At 40.7% G+C, this 20,255-nt stretch overlaps 1 protein-coding gene across 1 annotated transcript; it reads left to right on the forward strand.

Annotated features, from left to right (window-relative positions):
* The first annotated feature begins 1,336 nt into the window (after positions 1–1,336).
* Positions 1,337–17,414, forward strand: LOC144688844 (acidic leucine-rich nuclear phosphoprotein 32 family member D-like). Its single transcript, XM_078555834.1, has 7 exons — positions 1,337–1,506; positions 6,267–6,416; positions 9,094–9,216; positions 12,502–12,718; positions 13,756–13,877; positions 14,200–14,245; positions 15,764–17,414. Exons 1-7 carry the CDS (start codon positions 1,453–1,455, stop codon positions 15,835–15,837), a joined length of 786 nt encoding a protein of 261 aa, XP_078411960.1. The 5' UTR covers positions 1,337–1,452; the 3' UTR covers positions 15,838–17,414.
* Positions 17,415–20,255: the final 2,841 nt, after the last annotated feature.

Raw genomic sequence — 20,255 nt, forward strand, 5'->3', positions numbered from 1 at the left:
GAGAAACTCAGGGTAGGCAACAAGGATATTAATGGAATGATTAGAGAGATGGAACAAAGTAAGATGCTCAAAGAGGAGAAGGTGCTTTTGGAAGTAGATAGGAGAGACTAAGGTAAGATTTGGTGATAAGGGCAGGGCAGGAGGGGAGACTTCAGCAAGGAGCAAGGTACCCATGAACCAGATTTCAGTCAAAGCCAGGGTGTCAATGCCATTATTCATGGAGAGGTCATGGATGCGAGAAGTCTTGTTCATGAATGAACAAACATTCTGAAGGGTAATGTGGACTGGGCCATTTATTAATCAGTTAGCAGAGACCGGTTAGTAGCGGATGAAATCTCCCTTCATGTCTGAGGACATTTATATTTTAAAAACTGGAGTTATCCTCACATGCTAATTCAATTGGTATTCATGCAATTCAGTATTAACACCCCAAGGCCAAAAGCAGTGGCACAGCAAGAGGCGTTCCTCGCCGAAGCTTCAGTAACGCTAGGCGCCCTGAGGGGGCAGTGGTTCGGGCGGACCCGGGTTCAGGCTGCAATTGCGCTGGGCTCCCTGAGAGGGCAGTGGTTCCGGCGGACCCGGGTTGAAGCTGCAGTGGCGCTGGGCGCCCTGAGGGGGAGCAGTGGTTCCGGCGGACCCGGGTTGAAGCTGCAATGGTGCTGGGCGCCCTGAGGGGGGCAGTGGTTCGGGCGGACCTGGGTTGAGGCTGCAATGGTGCTGGGCGCCCTAAGGGGGGCAGTGGTTCTGGCGGACCCAGGTTGAGGCTGCAATGGCGCTGGGCGCCCTGAAGGGGAGCAGTGGTTCCGGCGGACCCGGGTTGAGGCTGCAATGGTGCTGGGGACCCTGAGGGGGAGCAGTGGTTCCGGCGGACCCGGGTTGAGGCTGCAATGCCGCTGCGCGCCCTGAGGAGTTTCAGTGGTTCTGGCGGACCTGGGTTGAGGCTGCAATGGCGCTTGGCGCCCTGAGGGGGGGCAGTGGTTCTGGCAGACCTGGATTGAGGCTGCAATGACGCTGCGCGCCCTGAGGGGGCAGTGGTTCTGGCGGACCTGGGTTGAGGCTGCAATGGCGCTTGGCGCCCTGAGGGGGGGCAGTGGTTCTGGCAGACCTGGATTGAGGCTGCAATGGCGCTTGGCGCCCTTAGTGGGGGCAGTGGTTCTGGCGGACCTGGATTGAGGCTGCAATGACGCTGCGCGCCCTGAGGGGGCAGTGGTTCTGGCGGACCCGGGTTGAGGCTGCAATGACGCTGGGCGCCCTGAGGGGGCAGTGGTTCTGGCGGACCCGGGTTGAGGCTGCAATGACGCTGGGCGCCCTGAGGGGGCAGTGGTTTGGGCGGACCCGGGGCTGCTCGCAGAGGTTTCGGCAGTTTGGCGCGGTTGGAGCTGCTGAGCTGAGCCAGGTTTTCCGTCCGTTGCTTCTCATTGAAAGCGGTTTCGGCGGCCATTCCCCAGAGTCATGGACATGAAGAAGAGGATCAACCTGGAGCTGAGGAACAGGACTCCGGCGGATGTAAGCCGGGATTAGGGGAGGGGAGGCGGCAATGTGTGCTTTGAGCGGCGGGGAGTGCGGGCGGGGGAGGGAGACGCGGCTTCACCCGGACCGCATGGCCGGAGCTGGCGGGCGGGCGGGAGAGAGAAACCTCTGGGCCGATTTTAAATTTCCCGCCGGGTGGATGGCGCGGCCTCGGCGGGAGTCTGGGCCTTTTCTCTGTGGCGGCTTGTGCTTGCTCCGCGTTCCCTCCCTCGGGCCGGAGCCGCTTGAGGCTGACGCCGGTCAGGAGGGAGGCCCCGGGGGTGGGGGAGGGGGGGGCTGAGGCCCCGGGCTCGGATGGGCGCTGAATTGGCGGTAACTGCGCCGTTTTCCCGCCGCCGGTGTTGGAATTTGGGGCCCCGGGATCGCCGCTGGACCCGGCCCCGAGGAGGTTGAGGTTAAGTCTGGGCCGCTGGCTCGGCCTCCTCCCCTCCACGTGTTAGTGAGGGGGGGGGGGGGGGTTGGCGAAGGGCCGCCTGCGCTCGGATTGGGCCCGATTTCCACAATCGGCGCAATATCTTCCTCTTCCCCCATTTCCTTAGCGCTCGGGGCGGGGCGGGGAGGGAGGGAGTTTCTCCTGTTAAACAGGCGGCTCCAGGATCTCGGATATCCCGAATATTCAATCACCTCTTTGTGTATCTCCCAGTAAAAGGATCGACTTTTTAAACACAAGTTTTACTTCAGCACATGGGCTGTAAATGTTGCCTTTTTCTTTTATAACCAGAATGGCGATGGCCTGTTTACTTAATCCCTTTATATCTTTACAGAAACTGAGTGAACTCTGGACATGACTCCTGGATTCCCATTGAATATTTTCTTTCGTGCGATCAATTGTATCAGTTCCTGATCACAATTCTAGCAGTGAAATAAACGTTTCGGTTTTTAATTGTCACTCCCGCCCCCAGTTAGCAGCTCCCCAACTCCTGATTTATTACACTTTCTGAAATGTCCTTGGGATATTGAAGAGAAACTGAATTGTGTGTTTAGAGTGACATTCCTTGGCAGCATGATAATATTCACTTAATTGTATAACTTCATTAAAAGTAGCTCTGTTTAGGATTGGCCTTTCTTGGGGAGCAGAAGGAGACAAAGACTTGCATTTATTGCACTCCTTCATTAGGTAATGTAAACGGGCATAACTGGTATAGGCAGTGAAATATTTATCTTGGTGACATATATTTATATACTATGAAATATGCATTGGTTCAATTATTAGTAAGTGAGAAAGGAAGAATGTAGTTATACCAAGAATGTGACGACTTAGGAATGCTGAAGAATGGTTAGCAATTGATAAAAAGGTAACTTAATCCTGGGGACTGCATTGCAGAACTGGTCAGTATTGACTAGTGAATTCCTCGTGTCAGATTTGGTGGGAGGTTACGCAGAAACCCACCACAATATTTGAATCTTCAAACCAAGCTATTAAATCCACAAATACAGTTTCTGTTCGGTTGATGTTGACTGCTTGCATATTTCCCTTTGGGATTCGTCACATTTAACCAGAATGGTGTTACCAGTGTGTCTCAGACACACTACCCTGAGGTATCCACTGGCTATGGAAAGTATCACGCGTACTGATGGGCACTGCATGCTCCCTCTCCAGGGCTACCTGGGGATGGACAGGTCCGTGAAGAGAGGTTGGCAGCCTGTTATTGTGGAGGGTTGACAGCAGGGAAGTGGAGTTAAAACCACGGTCAGATCAGCTATGATCATATTCAATGGGGGAACAGGCTCAATGGGCCGATTGGCCTACTCCAGCTCCTATTTCTTATAGTTAGTAACAGCCAAGGTTAGAGGATTCCCCCAGTTTGTGCAGAGGTAGCTCTAAAGTTTGCTAGCACAGAACACCAAGAACCTTCCTGTTACTCACGGAATCCAGATTGCACTACACGTTAGAGACAGGTTATCCAAAGCTGTGGAAAGGAACCCAGCAAAAGATTTCAGCACCTGGGATCGCAGCCTTCAGTGGGCAGAAATCTTGGATATTATTAATGGATACAGAGATGCTCGTTAATCAGCCAGTCTAGCTGTTCAATCATTAACCCTGCCTGTATTACTATGGACCTGTGTTAACTTGGACCTACCTCCAAGGAGGATAATCACTAGTTGATCATTTAAAACAACTGACACGCGTTTGAGGGCTTGTTCGAAGGGTCTGTTCTTTCCTCTTGATTCAGTGGTTGTCGGATCATGTCTTACACCACAAGTTGCAATTGTTGCATAAAGGCATTGAGCTACGGTCCTGTTCTTATCCTCAAGTAGATGTAAAAGGTGCTATGACATTATTCAATAAGGTGAGTTCTCTATGTCTAGGACAACATTTATCCCTCAACCATACCTGCCAAAGTAGATTACAAAACAATAGTGGTTGCATTTCAGTAGTTCAGTGAGTGTGAAGCAGCCTGACGAGTCCTGAGACTGTGAAAGCAACTAGAAATGCAAGCTCCTTTGTTCTTGGTAGGATGTGGGTACCAGAATTCTTTTGGGGTGTGTAGTAAGCCGCACAACTTAATTGTTTCCAAATGTGACTCCATTATCACATCCTGACCACAACAAGGACACATATCATATCATATCATGTCCATTAGTTGTAGAGTCTCAGCAACAGCTACTTGCCTATGTACAACCGAGTCCTGGTAGGTATTGAGTTATGGCTAAATGTGATTGTGTTCTTAAACCCAGCTTTCAGTGGCCATTGTGCTGAGACTTCAGGGAGTTGGAAGAGTTTATGCATACCAGGTTGTGATTTGCTAGCTACTTTGAATTTGTAAATATTCCAAGTTCAATGTCTATTTAAAGACTTGATCCTTATGAACGGATGAAGTTGTCAGACCTGGCTCAATAGAAGCTCACTCATCGAGTTAGAAGGTCATAGGTTCAAGAGCCACTGCAAGACTTGAGCACATAATCCAGTCTAAATGCAGCATTGGGGAAGTACCAATGTTACATGAGGATTCTGGTGCCCTGGCCAATGTTTAACCAGCAACCTGCACTGCCAAAACATTTTATTTGACCACTTATCTTATTGCTGTTTTAGGTCCTTTCTCTGCTGGCTGTGTTGTTTCCCCACATTGCAACTGTACTTTCACTGGCTGTGTAGCGTTTTGGGTTGTCCTCAGATCATGAATGGTGCCGTCAAAGTGCAAGTTTTTCCATTGCTTCTTAAATCCAGGTCCTCATGAGCAACTTTGGGAAAGAGACCTATCCATTGTGTGGTTGAGTTCTTCTCCAGGGTTCCCAGTAACAGGTCATTGTACCTCCCTGAAACCATTTCACCTTCTACCACAAATCAATCTTGCTTCATTCTGCATCAATGAACCTGGAATTCACTTTGTGTAAAACAGTGGTACTTGTCAATGGGCTCATAGGAAAAGGAGCCAGTTTTTTTAATGCTTTATCTGCACTAGTATACTTTCTATATGTGGCTGAACTATAATTTCCTCCACCAGAATAAAAGGTTATCAGCTCCTTCTAGCACTTCTGTGCCTTTAGCCTAGAATGCTGCTCCATTCTGGTTTGTTTTCTTCCCAAGTCCAGTTTATTACAAAGACAACTTCCTTTCATTGCTGTAACATTGCCAAACTCACATTAGTAGCCTCCACAAACTGCAACTTATCCATGGCTGTACAGAAAGTCCTGTACTCCCACCTCTCTCAGTAGATTTTCTGGGTCCTCGGTGAATTTATTGTAGGGTACCTCTGCAATCTAGGTATACGTACTGCCATGCACTCTGTACTTCTCCAAGATTAGATTGCTTCTCATTCTCCACTCTGCCTCACCATTGGTGATAATTCTTATTGAAAGCATTAACCAAGGAAGGGTTGTAACCAATGACTTTCACTACTAAACTGCCAAAACCTCTGCCAACAAATTATATGTAACTTACCAAAATCTATTCAATGTATAGGTTTTGAATTTGATTGTTTTAAATTAATTTTGAATCAGAGGTCACAATTACCAGCAGGGGGCAATGTAGACAACAGTTACATCTATGAGCCCAGCACCACCCCCCAGAGAGCACTCAACAAAATTGCAGATATTTAGTAAAAGGCTGTCAAGATTTTGGGCTAACTCTTCCTTTAACTATTTTCTGATAATTTTGACTTTAGCCTTCACACCTCAGAAGCGTTAGCTCCTTGTAGAATACAGTTCCAAAAGCAGTCGGTGGGTGCAATAGCAAATCTAGACCATGAACTTTAAATCACAGACAGCATCATCCAGGTACATTTTTCCCTCGCCCTCTGTGCCAATAAATACATCCAGCGGACACTATTGGCATGGGATCTAGTGTGTGGTAAAGTCACTTAGTCTCAGTGTATGTGAGCCAGGCTGGATGGAGACAAAAGGCCCGGATTTCATATTTATTCCCCAGGATTTAATCGCGGTCTGCACCGGATGCCTGCTTCATACGTAGTGGGGGAAACATGGGTAGAAAGATGGCAACACCGAGGTCATGGGCTCTGTCTCTTCCAGTACTACCACTGCAGGAAGCTAGTTCACCAATGGAGTAAGTTCCGATTTCTGGTGTTCTCACCTAATTTCAGCTACTGTGTTCCTCCCATCCAATTAATTTTAAGCCCTAATTTCTTAAAGACATCAAATACAGTACACTGAAGACAATACTGCAAAATAATTCTGTCATGCCTTATTAAATTCAAGACTTTGATAAAAATTGTCTGTTGCATTTAACTGGACTACATTACATAATTTTGAAAGTACTGTTTGTTTTTCCCTTGCAGGTTAAGGAGCTGGTTCTGGATAATTGCAGGTCAAACGATGGCAAAATTGAGGGACTGTCGGCAGCATTTGAGAGCTTAGAGTTTCTCAGTATGATCAATGTAATGCTGACATCTGTGTCAAATCTCCCAAAGTTAAATAAACTAAGAAAGGTAGGAATTTGAACACTCATTTTTTGGGTAAAGTTGATCATCTGAGAAAAGTCCAGCTACTAATGCAACAGAGCCAATTTACTATGCTGGTTTACAATGCATTTGGTGCAGTCTTCCTGGTGGGCAGCCTTCCAATAAATATATTGTGTTAATTACAGTGATCTTGAATTCTGAACATAACTGCAGATGGTCATAAAGCTACACAGCCACGGCTGAATGTACTATGGTACACTTAAAACACCTGTAACAATTTAAACTTGCAATTAATATCTGCCTAAATATTTATAGCTCTTAATGATTAATTGTGTGATGGTGGTAACTGATAATCATAGATGTGTTAGTTAAATAGTCTTTGCTAATGCATCTGTGTCTGACTTCATCTTTCATTCTGACTATTAGCCATTGAAAGCTTAATTTAGAAGTGACTGTATTCTCGGGGTTGTGTCGCTGTTAATATACATCGGACCGGATAATGAACGATGTCTGAAAGAAACTAAATTTAGGCACTTATGTTCAAGTTCATGCTAAATGTAGACATCTGTAATCTTAGGTAGTGTGAATGCTAAATCCAATTCTGCTGTGGAATTATAGTGTTAAATGATTAATCTAATATCCTTCAGTTATTATTCCTCACAGATGTACTGTTACTATAGATTATTAATCTACGTATCATGGCCTTTTAACTCCTTTTCATTGTATTAGTTTTTGGTATTTGTATTTTTTTTATTCTCGAGATGTGGGTGGTGCTAGCATTTATTGCCCAGCCTTAATTAGTTTGAGGTGACATTTAACGGTCAGCCTTTTTGAACCACTTCTAGTCATTGTGCTAAGTGGGAAATTCTCCAATTTTTGAACTAGTGATGATGAAGGATCAATGAAATATATCCCAGTCAGAATGGTACTTCATTTGGTAATGATGTTCCCATGACGTTGGTGAGTTTATGTTGTGCTTTCTGTAGATAGTACATACTACATCAATGATGCAGTGGGAGGGACATTGAGTCCAGTGGCAAGGACATTAATCAGTTGATCGCTGTGTCCTAGTTGGCAATTCTTCATAAACAGTATCCAGTTACTTTAAAATTTAAAGGAGACAGCATCCAGCTGTTAATCTGTTGTGTTCAATGCCATTTATCAGTTGGCTATAACCTATCAACAGCAAACGCAGAATTTAAAAAGGGTTACATTTCAGTTCTTGGTTTCCTGACCAGAGTTCATATTTATAAATTAGAATATTTATTTGTAAATTATTTTATAATAGCATCAACATTCCTGCCTCTATTAGACTGATCTGAGCTTCATAATGCCCCCAGTTACTTTGAGAAGTTCAGATCTGGTCACGTGCCCCAAAGTGGCAGATAGTGTCAATCAGTGGCCATTCTGAGTTGTGTGAGGGGCATTAGTTGAAAGGTATTGGATAATTATTTTCCTCTCTCCTAATATTTGTATGTCAGAATTCAGCTGGGTTTTACCATTGATGTTTGGGACTTAGAGCGTGCCCATCTCATTTTCCCTTTGAACCATCTTTTATAACCTAGCCCAAAATCTAGTGATAGTTTTAAAACCTTAATTATTTAACACAAAAACACTATGACATTGAATAAATAAAGCTCCTAACTGCCAGTCATCAAGGATAAAATTGGCATCAGTTATATTACTTTGTTTAATGGTGTACATGATAGCATCATTAAGGTTAAATATCAAGAGGATAATTGGGTTTGATAACTAATAATCACCATCAGCACAAATGCATTTTATTTCACACCTCAACATTAGCTAGGGTTCACTTTTTTAAAACAGTATAGCAGTTACATTCAGTACAGCTTTGTATGGTTATGTTTACAGTTCAAATGTTAATTCCATATCACCTGGAGGCTTCAGTCTTTCTCTATCATCTGAGCACAAATGTGAAATTTTGGCTGTGTAGTAGATTGTTTGTTGTAGGCCTGACTTCTCTGCCATCCATTTGAGGTGTTCAGCTACACCTGGAAATGGTTGTCTGTTGGGAATTACAAGCTATGATTGTCATCTTTAGTCATCTTCTAACAATTACTGCAGACATATCAGCTTATCCTGACATTGTGATAAAAGGCTTGCAATATGATTAAAAGTCCGTATGACCTCATGAACTTGCTCCTGAGATTCATCGCATCACTTTCCAACTTGTATTCTTACCAATTTCTTTCCTTAGACATGATTCCTAAACACTTTAAAGGTGACCTTTTATGCCTTTAATTTAACCAAACCTGATTATAAAGAAGAGTCACACGGACTTGAAACATTAACTCTGTTTCCCTCTCACAAATGCTGTCAGACCTGATGAGTTTTGCCATGTTTTTATTTCTGGTTATAAACTCGCCAGATTCCACACAAAATTGGCCCTTGGTTTCTAATTATCTTTACGGCTTCAATTAATTATAACCTGATGTTATTTGCAGCTACTATATTATGAGCCTAGTTGAAAACCAGAGTGTGAAAATTATTTTAAAATGATATTGTGTGGCTCTTTACCATCTGCCCATGACCTGTATTTAAAAAATGACCTTGTCCATGTATCATAGTGCTATGGTAGGCTGTGAGCAGCACAGGGCCAATGGTTGTGGCTTGCTGCAGTTTTAATTTGTAACAAAATAGTTCAGCATTGTGATTTACAAACATTGCAATCTTAATTTTTCAGCTTGAACTAAGTGATAACAGGATATCTGGAGGTCTTGAAGTTCTGGCAGAAAGGACCCCAAGCCTTACACACTTAAACCTCAGTGGAAATAAAATCAAGGACATCAACACTCTGGAGCCTTTGGTAAGAAATTAGTAATAGGTGAGGGGTGAAGTGATGAATAATATATACAGCTTGACAAGATTTAGCTGGGTAGAATTATGGCTATTACAGGTTAGCAATTATCCATTGCTGCCAAGCGATACGCTGAGCAGGGAAATCCTGAACCAGCCGGGAGGCTCTTGAAGCCAGTGACAACTCAGCCCAGCCTCCTGGATCAGGCACCTGGCATCAGCTGAGCCTGAAGGAAGCCACATGTGATTGACATTTCCACTTTTGTTTTGAGTATTATTCATTGTAATATAATTATAAAAGGCAACAAGCAGGTGAAAATGAGTAACTTTCTCGAATCAGCTCCCTTCATTGGAGACTTGTGACTGTATGGCAATTTAAAACTGGATTATTGGAATATCAGTTGAAGATTGGAAAATACATTTCGGCCAAATTTTGCTAATAAGGTCAAGGGCACTGACACTGCAAGTGGAACAATGTACATTCAACACCCAGTAGTTGCATTTAATCTACGCTCGTTGCTTGTCTCCACTGTGGCCAATAATATGCATTAACATGAACACAGACTCTTTCATAGTATGAGCTTTACAGTTTCCTGCAAGGGACATCTTTGTGGCATGAGATAATGGAATTTTAGTGGACAGTTTTGTTCTGTGGAACAGAATTTAAACTGATGGGGGGGAAAAAATCTCAATTTACATTTCTTAAATCATTTTGGGTCTTTGGGTAGAGAAAGATTTTTTTAATGGTAAAACCTGTGGTGCTGATATTTTTCATTTCCCTGTGTTAATGAGATGGTCTGATTTGCTTTGGCGCTCAGAGGTGGAGAGAGAGAGACAAAGAAGGAACATACATAAAAGATATAAGCAAAATACTGCAGATGCTGGAAATCTAGAACAAAAACAAAAATACCTGGAAAAACTCAGCAGGTCTGACAGCATCTGCGGAGAGGGATACAGTTGATGTTTCGAGTCCGTATGACCCTTCATCAGAACTAAGACATATAGAAATGAAATGAAATATAAGCTGGTCAAGGGGGGTGGGTGGGACAGGTAGTCCTCCCACCCACCCCCCTTTACCAACTTATATTTCATCTCATTTCTATATGTCTTAGTTCTGATGAAGGTTCATACGGACTCGAAACATCAGCTGTATCCCTCTCCGCAGATGCTGTCAGACCTGCTGAGTTTTTCTACTTAAAAGATATGTTCAGATTTGTGTCTGAGTGAGAGCGTGTGAGATACAAATGATGAAGATAAAGCAGTTGAGAGCAAATTTTGAACTTTTTATCAATGAGAGTCTGGAGAGAGTGGCTGGAGGCTATCCAATTTAACGTCCGTTCACGAAGAAAGAGAAGTGTAAACCAAGTAGCAGTAAGTTAGTCTAATGTCAGTTGTGCTGGGATCCACAAGACAAGACCAAATTCATGATAATTTAAAAAAGATTGACTTGTTCGAGGCAAGTCGTATTTAACATATTTAAATTTAAAGAAATGGCAAATTGGATAGATAGCAGAGCAGGTGTGGTAGATGTGTAAATACAAGACTTTAACGGGTCTAACATTAATGTATCTAAGAGGAGTCTTGTTTAGAACTATTCAGGCATGTGGTGTAAGAAAAGTAGTGACCGAGAAAGTTGATGAACAGGAAAAGCAGGACTAGAGATAATGGGTGTTGCTCAAGAAAACAAGGAGTGGGTGTACATACTCAAATGTAAAAATGCTGAAGGGTGTGGATAAACAGAAATCTATAAAGTTAAATGTCATTCCTTGATAATGCAATTGGATAAATCCATTTTAAAAAGCAGAATCAGATTTTGGGTTCTGAAAATAGGATCATAAGAGTACCGGAGCAATGAGAGATGGTACAAGAGCATTGGTTAGGCCTTAGTTTTGGGTGCCCTATTATGGAAAGGACATTAATATTGTAGAGACAATGCAACATACCTGTATAATAATAAGTACAAAATGAACCAGGACAGTAGGGATTAGAAACTTATTATGAGGAGAAATTATTTCCACTGGAGCATGGAAGGCCAAGAGCAGACCTAATGGAAATTGTTTGAAGGTTTTGATAGGGTCCCCATCATTCTTCAGGTTTGTTGCTGTAGCCCTCAAGTTTAAGTTTAAATATAAGGGGAAGCCATGCTTCAAACACCATTATATCCACGCTATTGTATTTTTTTTATTCATTCATAGGATGTGGGCATCGCTGGCTAGGCCAGCATTTATTGCCCATCCCTAATTGCCCTTGTTCAGAGGGCGTTTTAAGAGTCAACCACATTGCTGTGGGTCTAGAGTCATGTGTAGGTGAGGATGACAGATTTCCTTCTCTCAAGGGCATTACTAAACCAGATGGGTTTTTACAACAATCGGCAGTAGCTTTGTGGTCATCGTCAGACTTTTAATTCAAATTCCACCATCTGCATGGTGGGACTCAAACCCGGGTCCCCAGAGCATTACCCTGGGTCTCTGGAACACTGGTCCAGTGACAATGCCACTGTGCCCCCGGAACTAATGATGTTCCACAAAGCATTGTAACAGAGATCCTGGTGCTATCAGCTTCTCCAATTGAAAGGCTTCCACAGTTAATGATGCAGATGGTCTAAATTGTTCCTTCTCTGCAATGGGCTTCTTGAGGTCCCCTTTCATAAGTGTATAGTTACTATGGAGACACTCAATGAGAAAATACATATAAAGTTCTGTTTTGAGGACATTTCCTTGAAGTTAGGATTGTCATTAAAGCAGTGACTACCTTTCAAAAAGACTTTGTTGATTTGAAATGCTTTGGGACGTTTTAAAATCATAAGTGCAATATGCATGCAAATCTTTTTTCCTTTGCGCTGAAGTAACACTGCAGAATCAAATGCATTCACTCACATGAACATTTTCCAACTTTCATTTAAAGTAAACTCTCCCCAAATCTGAATAAAAGCCTTTCATTAGCTCGTGATCTAGGGAATCTTGCTTTATTTAAATTTGAGGTGGGGCATCCTCCATTTCATCGCTATAGTTTTTTTAATTGTATGCGAAAGAAGTTGAGTTCTGTTCCTACCTAGTTTCCAGGTGAGGATGAATATTTAAGTTGTGTGGATTATTTGTTACAAAATATCAATTGTTACAATAGGTTCTGTGCAATAGATACTGAACTTTGAAGAGATATAACCAAATTGATCAATATCTGATGTATCCCTTTCTCCTATCCTCCTTGTAATACCATGGGAATAAGGTTGAAATAAGCATGATGTGTTTTCATAACAGAATCACAGAATACTCAAATGTATTTTCTTGTTCAACAGAAGAAACTTCTGAATTTGAGGAGTCTTGACTTATTTAACTGTGAAGTGACTAATTTAAATGACTACAGAGACAGCATGTTCAAGCTGCTCCCCCAGCTCACGTACTTAGATGGATATGACCAGGATGACCAGGAAGCACCCGATTCAGATGTGGAAGGAGATGGTGACTGTCTAGATGACGATGATGAGGAAGATGATGATGAGGAAAATGAAGATGGTATGTTTTTACACAGGATCTAAGCTGATGATGTGCAAAACTTGAAGGGCTTTTATCATTTCATATCGCCAAACTAGTTAATTTAGTAACCAAATAACTTCAATTGTCCCACTTTGTAAAGGAGTCCTGCAAGTTTCCTCAGCCTTAAAGCTACTTAACTGAAGTGTTGACATATTTGCTGATGAGAGGATAATGATAATGAAATATGTTCCAAAGGGTTCCCATTTGGTGACTTAACTTTTTTGGATTAGTGATATGGTTGTTATGTAAATTATTAAGTGTAATCAAAATTTGTAAATATTCATAGTGTAATGTTTAAAAAGTATGGATAAGCTTTGGGAAATATTTACCTGTTCTCAGCTGCAAAAAGGTTTTCTTGGTGAATGACTTTCAAAAGTTGGATACTGCTATTTATTCTAGGAGTTTGTTAGTGGGCCCAAATTTGAGTGTTCACCAGTCTTCGATCGGTATTGCTGTATTCCAAGATAATACCAATGTGCAGGCTTGAAATCCACCAGATTTGCTTGTCTCTGAATTTTTGTATAAACAAGGTAGCATCCAGTTGTGCAATGTGGGATTTGCACAAGAGACTTGTTTGCTATGCACGAAGTGCCTGACACCTGAAATTTCAAATATTAAACAACATTATATATTTCTTTGTAGAGTGAACTGAGAAATTAAGATGTTAATCTATAGATTGTCAGCCTGTTCATTAAAACCTAGCATTTCTGGTTTAATTTATTTTCAGTTAATGTCACAATGTTTATTTATACATCAGAAATAGTTTTACCGTAAATGTAATCTACAATTTTTTTATATAAATGTAAATGTTTTACCTGTACTTATGGTCTTATTCTTTCCTTTCTAACTTTCATTGTTTTTCCTTTTAGTATATTTGCTCTTCTATTTCCTTTACTTTTGAATGTGTAACTTTTTTGTCTGTTTCCCTGGTCCCATTTTGGTAGCGGAAAAAACACTTTGGGTTAAAATATGGACCTTGCACTGAATTAATTCATTAACTTGTATAATTTTTGCAGTTGAAGAGGAGGAGGAGGATGATGATGAAGAGGGAGAATTTGACGTCTTGGATGAAGAGGATGAAGATGAACTTGATGGAGAAGATGATGATGACGATGATGAAGATAGTGCAGATGAAGATGTAAGTAATAAACCATGTAAAAACAAAACTTCCTGATCTGATGGATCTGTTTCTTTTTCACTCCATCTCGTTTCTTTTTCTTTTCTTAACATTAGTCACAGGTATGCACAAAATACTCATTGTTGGATCCAGTTGCAGTTCAATCTTTGCATCAACCTCTTAGAAACCAGTGAAGTCTGTCTGTCATCAAACTTTGGAGTTTGTTTTGTGTAGATGCTACTCATAAATATTTGCATCCAAGCATATGAAAGCATTGAGTGGGGCCGTTATTGTTACAGCTAAGTCTGAAATATAAAACTGATTTTTTTTGTTTTTCGTTTAGGATGATGAGGATGAAGAAGCTGAAGATGGTGAAGAGGAGTGCAAAGGTAAGCTTCAAGAAACACTTGGCTAGTTTAGACTAGATCAATTGCAAATTTTTGTAATGCAGAAAGGATGTATATATAGTCTAAATATTAATAATCTCTAATGTATTGTAAAAGTTTTACGTATGCACATCTTTTGCCTATTCAGAATTCGGTCTTCTATTGATCTTTTCCACCCTCTTGATCATAACTGCCCTAATTTCCTCCATCCCGCTCATATTTCATCTCACCAACTTCTTTTGTGCTTGCCTTCTGCAACTCCAAACTTTGCTTTTTATTTATTAATCTTTTCAACGCACCACCCACTCACCGTCCTGACCTCTTTGTGGCTTTATTCTTGCCTCCTTTCCTTAACTTTTTGTCTCATAACCTGCTCAATCCACCTCCAATATCCAGCTGCATGTTAACATATCCCAGCATATTGAAAATAAGTCTTGACATGTTTACACTGGCACATCCACTTATACACATTTAATAAGATAAACCTAACCACCTACCTACTGCGTAAATTGATTTTTGTTAAGTATATCTATAACAGAATAATCTATACAAATTATGTTGAATATTCTATGAAAATTATGTATTTATTCTAAACATACACATCTGCTTGCATATACACATACTACTTGTCCACCAACCTTGTATCCTATTGTCATTTTTGGCATTTCTTTTCTGAGAACATGTAACATTTAAACTGCCTGTGCAGTAGTTTCCGAGATCACTAAGAAGGTTTTTGAAGGGGGAGAAATTGCCATTTTTCTTCAGTAACTGAAATTTTTTATGTCTCAAGTAAGGTTTTAAATACAATTCCAAAATCTGTGTATTTCATATTAGCAATATTTAGAATCCAAATCGTTACAGGACAGAAGGATGCTGTTCAGTCTATCGTGTCTATTTCATTTATCAATTATATTGTATTTCAATACCTTTCTTAAGTATTGCTTAATGGAGCACCAGGAATGCATTCCAGGAAAATCAGACACTGCCCAATTTGTTTATTTTTAAGAAACAAAAAATTCCTTTAAATGCTTAAAGGCAGAAGCTTAATGACAAGAATTAATTTACGGTAGAGAAAGAGGAGGATGAGTAAAGAGGTCTGTCAGAGGAGGCAATGCAGTGAAGAGTTTGAAGTCTGTTAGAAGGAAACGCCTAAACTGCATTTTCAGCATTCCCTCATTCCAGAATGAATGCCAGTGCTCCTTGACCCTGAGATGATCAGTTTCTAGTAATTTCAGTGGACTAAGTATTCTGTTCTGTCATGGCAATTAAATTGTGATTATTTTTGTCATTACGTGAATTTTACTGTAGTGCCTTTGTGTTAAAAGGCAAACAGCCTTAAATCTCTTAACTTAAAATGCAGCAAATCAGTTTCTATCTTATTTTTTTATATGCACCCGGTCCCTTCTCCAAATATTCCCAATATAATTGGAATACTCCTCTTCCATGGGGGCTTTTCACTGTAACAATCACTTCACTAAAACTTCGTATTCTAATCTGTTTGGATAAATTCTTCCTTCACAGAAACTGTCCAAGGCCAGAAACGAAAGAGGACCCAGGAGGATGATGGGGAAGAGGATACTGAAGATGATGAATGAGCCCAATAAATGTATAGACTGTGACTGTGGTTGATATTCGCATCAAGTGACATTCCTCTGAGGCAGTATCTGTAGCTATGGCGATGTATATTTATGAAAAATATATTTCATGTGCTGTTTTGTTCTAAAGTGCATTTATAATAACTGATTATAACATTTCTGACAAGTTGGATAAAGCATCAGATTGCTGGGGGTCTGGAATGTTGCCTTAGATTGGTCAGAGTTGCCACTGTTAAACCAAAGTTGTACCATGAAAACTTGGGTAGTGGTGAGTTTTGTTTATAATCTCTCCCCTTTAACTCACAGAAGAATCAGTTACAGTCCCTCCCCACAGAACATGACATTTTTAGGCGCGTTTTCCACCGGTATTAGTTTGTTTTTTTTTGTATCCCTTCACCGTGCCGTTCTCTCTCCCCCCCGCCCCACATACACATACACCCTTTTCCCTGGATTGGTATTCCAAAGAGTGACAAAGGAACTTGAGTAGCTGGCATTCCTAAACCATTACATTTTTTGAAGGGTGCAAGTGCTCCATAGCCTTAGCTGTTAGAAAGCTGACTTCAAACTGGTAAGCAGGCTGACTCACCCAAGTGATTCCTGTAGTAGACATTCATTTTGTTAATAGCAGTCACTAAGGATAGCAGTTGTACATTATCATAAAAACCTGTCTCAAACCTACTGCATTCAGTTTGGAGTTTATGCCATTACTGTGCCTTATAGTGTAGTTGGTCCAGCAGACAATGTTTTTGTTAAATGTGGTTGAGATTATTCAGTTGTCGCTGTGTATTAGGGTGTACAATAAGACAGCCTGTGCAATCTGTCAGAAATGTCTTTTTTTAAAAACTCCAGTCTCCATTATTGACTACTTATTGTTTTGGCATTTCCATAGCAACAGAACTGATGCAAGAGTGGTGAGCAGAAGTGTTTTAAGAAGCTGTCTTTTTCAGAAACCTGAGTATGAAAAAAATCTATCCCGTAACTATAATTAAGATATATTTTCTAGTTGTAACTGCCCAATACTTACTGGTGTTTTAACTTTTAGTGCTGGGCTTGTTGCTGTCTAATGTTTGTCTTAAAAATGGATCTGGTGAAAATGTTACCAGTAGTTGAAAATACCAAGAGCTTTGCTACAGGTACCAGATTTTCTGAAAAAGGTTGTTCAGTTTTTAATTACAAATGCAAAAAAACCCTATAAAGAGGAAAGTAAATGGCTTTCAAATATTTGTATAAACTCGGTCAACAGTCTCTTTGTATTATAACAGTATATTATGGAATTAGTTCTAGATACCCATTGAAAAATGGATATTTATAAACTCTGGGACTTTTTTAAAAGAAAACTAAATGTTGAGATTAGAAACTAGGTAATTTGTTACTTTTTATTTTTAGTGTGGTGTGAATTTTTTAGAGAAAAATGAATTTGAATATAAATTTTCAGTGTAGTTACTTTACAAATGTATTAAGCTTTGAAATGTTGTTGAGGTTACTTCTGTACAGAAAATAAGTTCAGAAGACCAATTTCATGTTAATGTATCTAGTTTTGTTATAAATTTTCAAAATAAATGGGTTTTTAATAAAAAGCTTTTTAATTTTAGTTACAGGCTAGTTGCAGGTTAGTTGCATATCTCCTGCAGCTGAGTGCATGAGCTATGTGCAATCCTGAGCAAATGTGGCTCCTGAGTCATCCCTGATTAAACTTGGAATGACTCCAATTTTCCCTCTAGGGAGCCTGTGTGGTTGAGATTTGGAGCTCAACGAAGAGTAAACATTGCTGAAAAAAGGAGACATCACTTGTGCATTCCCCATGGCAACGCCACTTGCCAACCAATCAGCACACTTCACATACAGTATAAGTTGTTGTTTTCCCCTTATATTGGTATTCTTGCGAAGTGTCCTGATGAGTGCAAGATGAGAAGATTAGACTTGTCTCTTTTTTAGCAATACTGAAGTTCTGTACTACCAAACGACTATTTGCATACCTGAGACAGAAGATTAAATAATTGGAGCTGTCCTACCACTCTATTGTTAGTGATGATGTGTGCATTGTATAGATCAGTGGGGTGCCCTATTCTGGAGTTTCAGTCTCTTTAACTCAAAATTAATATATATGTATTGGAATGATGCACAGAATAAAATTGGGTATGCTGAAAGATAAGCATTCCTGGTTTCTGAGCAGCAAAAGGCCAGAAGTCTGAACTGTAGTATTAAAATCTTCACTCAATTACTGCATTTTTAGTTTGATTTACTTAATTTTAGGTGTTCAATATGAGGACCTGTTTAACCTTGTTTATTTAGAGTCTTGGCTGTTGACTGGCAATCAGTTCATGTAAATGGTGAATAGTTGTTTTCTGAATATGGCAATTGAATTATTCGGAAGTGAAGACTATACTGTGAGCTTCCTAGTAAGGGATATGATTTAAGCTGCTGGAGTCTAGAAGAATATGCAACTTAGTGTCACTGGGTGTTCAGTATTGAGGTACAGTTGGCCTCGAGTGATGCCAAAGAATTATTGGGATGCTGGTCTGATATTTTTAAAAACATGCTGGAAAGGGACTCAGCAAGTCAGACAGTATCTGTGGAGACAAACAGTTTGATGACCTTTCATCAGGACTAGATGTAAACAGCTTTTAAGCAAGTGCAAAACTAGGTGAAACAGGGCAGGAAAGAGGTCTGTGATGGGGTAGAGGATGGGATTAACTAAATAACAAGTGATGATGGTGGAAAGCAAAAGGAGGAGATAATGAGATGAACAAAAGTTGAGTCCAGAGAAGGTGTAAATGCAGCAGAATAGCAGAGTATGTAAAGTCTAGCCAAGAGGCTTCTGTGGTTGGAGAAAGGCTGATAGATTCCAAGGGATTCAGGCCATCCCAATAGCAGTCTACAACATTAAGGAGAACCAACCTTAGCTACGTCCTTTGCTTTCAATGACTGGTGCAGCCATCTTCCTACCTGCTCTTGCAAGAACATGTGAACAGTTAACACCTAAAGTTAAGTTCAATGTTAGGCCAGAAGACTAAAGTGTAATGTAAAGTTTAATTAAAGTACATGCTACTTAGGATATCTATGGTGGAATGGGTGGACAGATGACGTTTGATGAGAAATGTGAGGTGATTCATTTTGGTAGGAAGAAAATGGAGAGAATATAAAATAAAGGGTGCAGCAGCAGCAGAGGGACCTGAGTGTAGATGCACATAAGTCATTGAAGGTGGCAGGACAGATTAAGAGAGAGGCTAATAAAGCATACAGCACCCTAGGCTTTATTAATAGGGGCATAGCGTATAAGAGCAAGGAGGTTATGTTGAACTTGTGTAAAACACTGGTTCTGCCTCAGTTGGAGTAGTGCACCCAGTTCTGGGTGCCACACTTGGGGAATGATGTGAAGGCATTGAAGAGAGTGCAGAAAAGATTCACGAAAATGGTTGGCGATGAGGAACTTCAGTTATAAAGATAGACTGGAGAAGTTAGAGCTGTTTTCTTTGGAGAAGAGAAGGCTGAGAGGAAATCTGATAGAGGTATTCAGACTCATGAGGGGTCTGGACAAAGTAGTTAGGGAGAAACTGTTCCCAGTCTTGAAAGGATTGAGAATGAGACAGCACAGATTTAAAAATACTAGGCAAAAGCAATATGAGAGAGAACTTTTTCACACCGAGTGGTTATGGTTTGGAATGCACTGCTTGTATGGTGGCATCAGGTTTAATTGAGACATTTAAAAGGGTATTAGACTTATTTGAAAAGGAACAATGCACAGGGTTACGGGGAGAATGGCACTAAGTGAATTGCTGATTCGCAGAGTTGGTGCAGACACAATGGGCTGAATGGCCTCCACTGTAAAAATTCTGATTAACAATGTGCCAATAGAATTGGATTAAGTGGGATGAGAGAAGGTTTGAGTGGAAGATTAACGTGGACCTGATGACTTCTTTGTATGTTAAATTCTTTAACTCACATCCACACCCATGTGTTGCAATGTAAAGTTATTAATTGGTATACCTGGCCAAATCAGAATTCGTCAATTATCCTTGGTGCTTCTCTTTCAATAGAAAGTGTCCTTTGGATCCTTGAAAAATTGACAGAATTGAAATTGCATTTGCCTGTGTAGTTGCCTTCAAATGCTCTTGAACGGAGGCTGACCTTCTGACTTGTAGAAGATATATCTTCATTCACTCACCCTATGCACAATAATACGATGAGCCTGATCAGTAAAGTGGGCCATTCTTCAACTTTCTCCATTAGCAGTCCACAGTTAGTGTGTTTCACTGCAAGTTTTTTGATTTTGATTAGATTATCATAACTATTGCATCTTTTTTTCTGGTTGGCTGCTGTTTATCATATTTGTAATGTATCAATCTGCACTGGATAACCTTTTTTTATATACATTTAAAGAGCAATCCATTGCACTAACAAAGTGCCATGGGGTGGTC

This window comes from Cetorhinus maximus, chromosome 13 (assembly GCF_964194155.1).
Source record: "Cetorhinus maximus chromosome 13, sCetMax3.hap1.1, whole genome shotgun sequence".
In the NCBI taxonomy this organism is placed as follows: domain Eukaryota; kingdom Metazoa; phylum Chordata; class Chondrichthyes; order Lamniformes; family Cetorhinidae; genus Cetorhinus; species Cetorhinus maximus.

Bases quoted from the DNA above. Each gene is read 5' to 3' on its own strand.
- LOC144688844 (XM_078555834.1), top strand. From the start codon at position 1,453: ATGGACATGAAGAAGAGGATCAACCTGGAGCTGAGGAACAGGACTCCG. The intron at 12,719-13,755 runs GTATGTTTTTAC...TAATTTTTGCAG, and splicing joins TGATGAGGAAAATGAAGATG to TTGAAGAGGAGGAGGAGGAT. The intron at 14,246-15,763 runs GTAAGCTTCAAG...CTTCCTTCACAG, and splicing joins TGGTGAAGAGGAGTGCAAAG to AAACTGTCCAAGGCCAGAAA.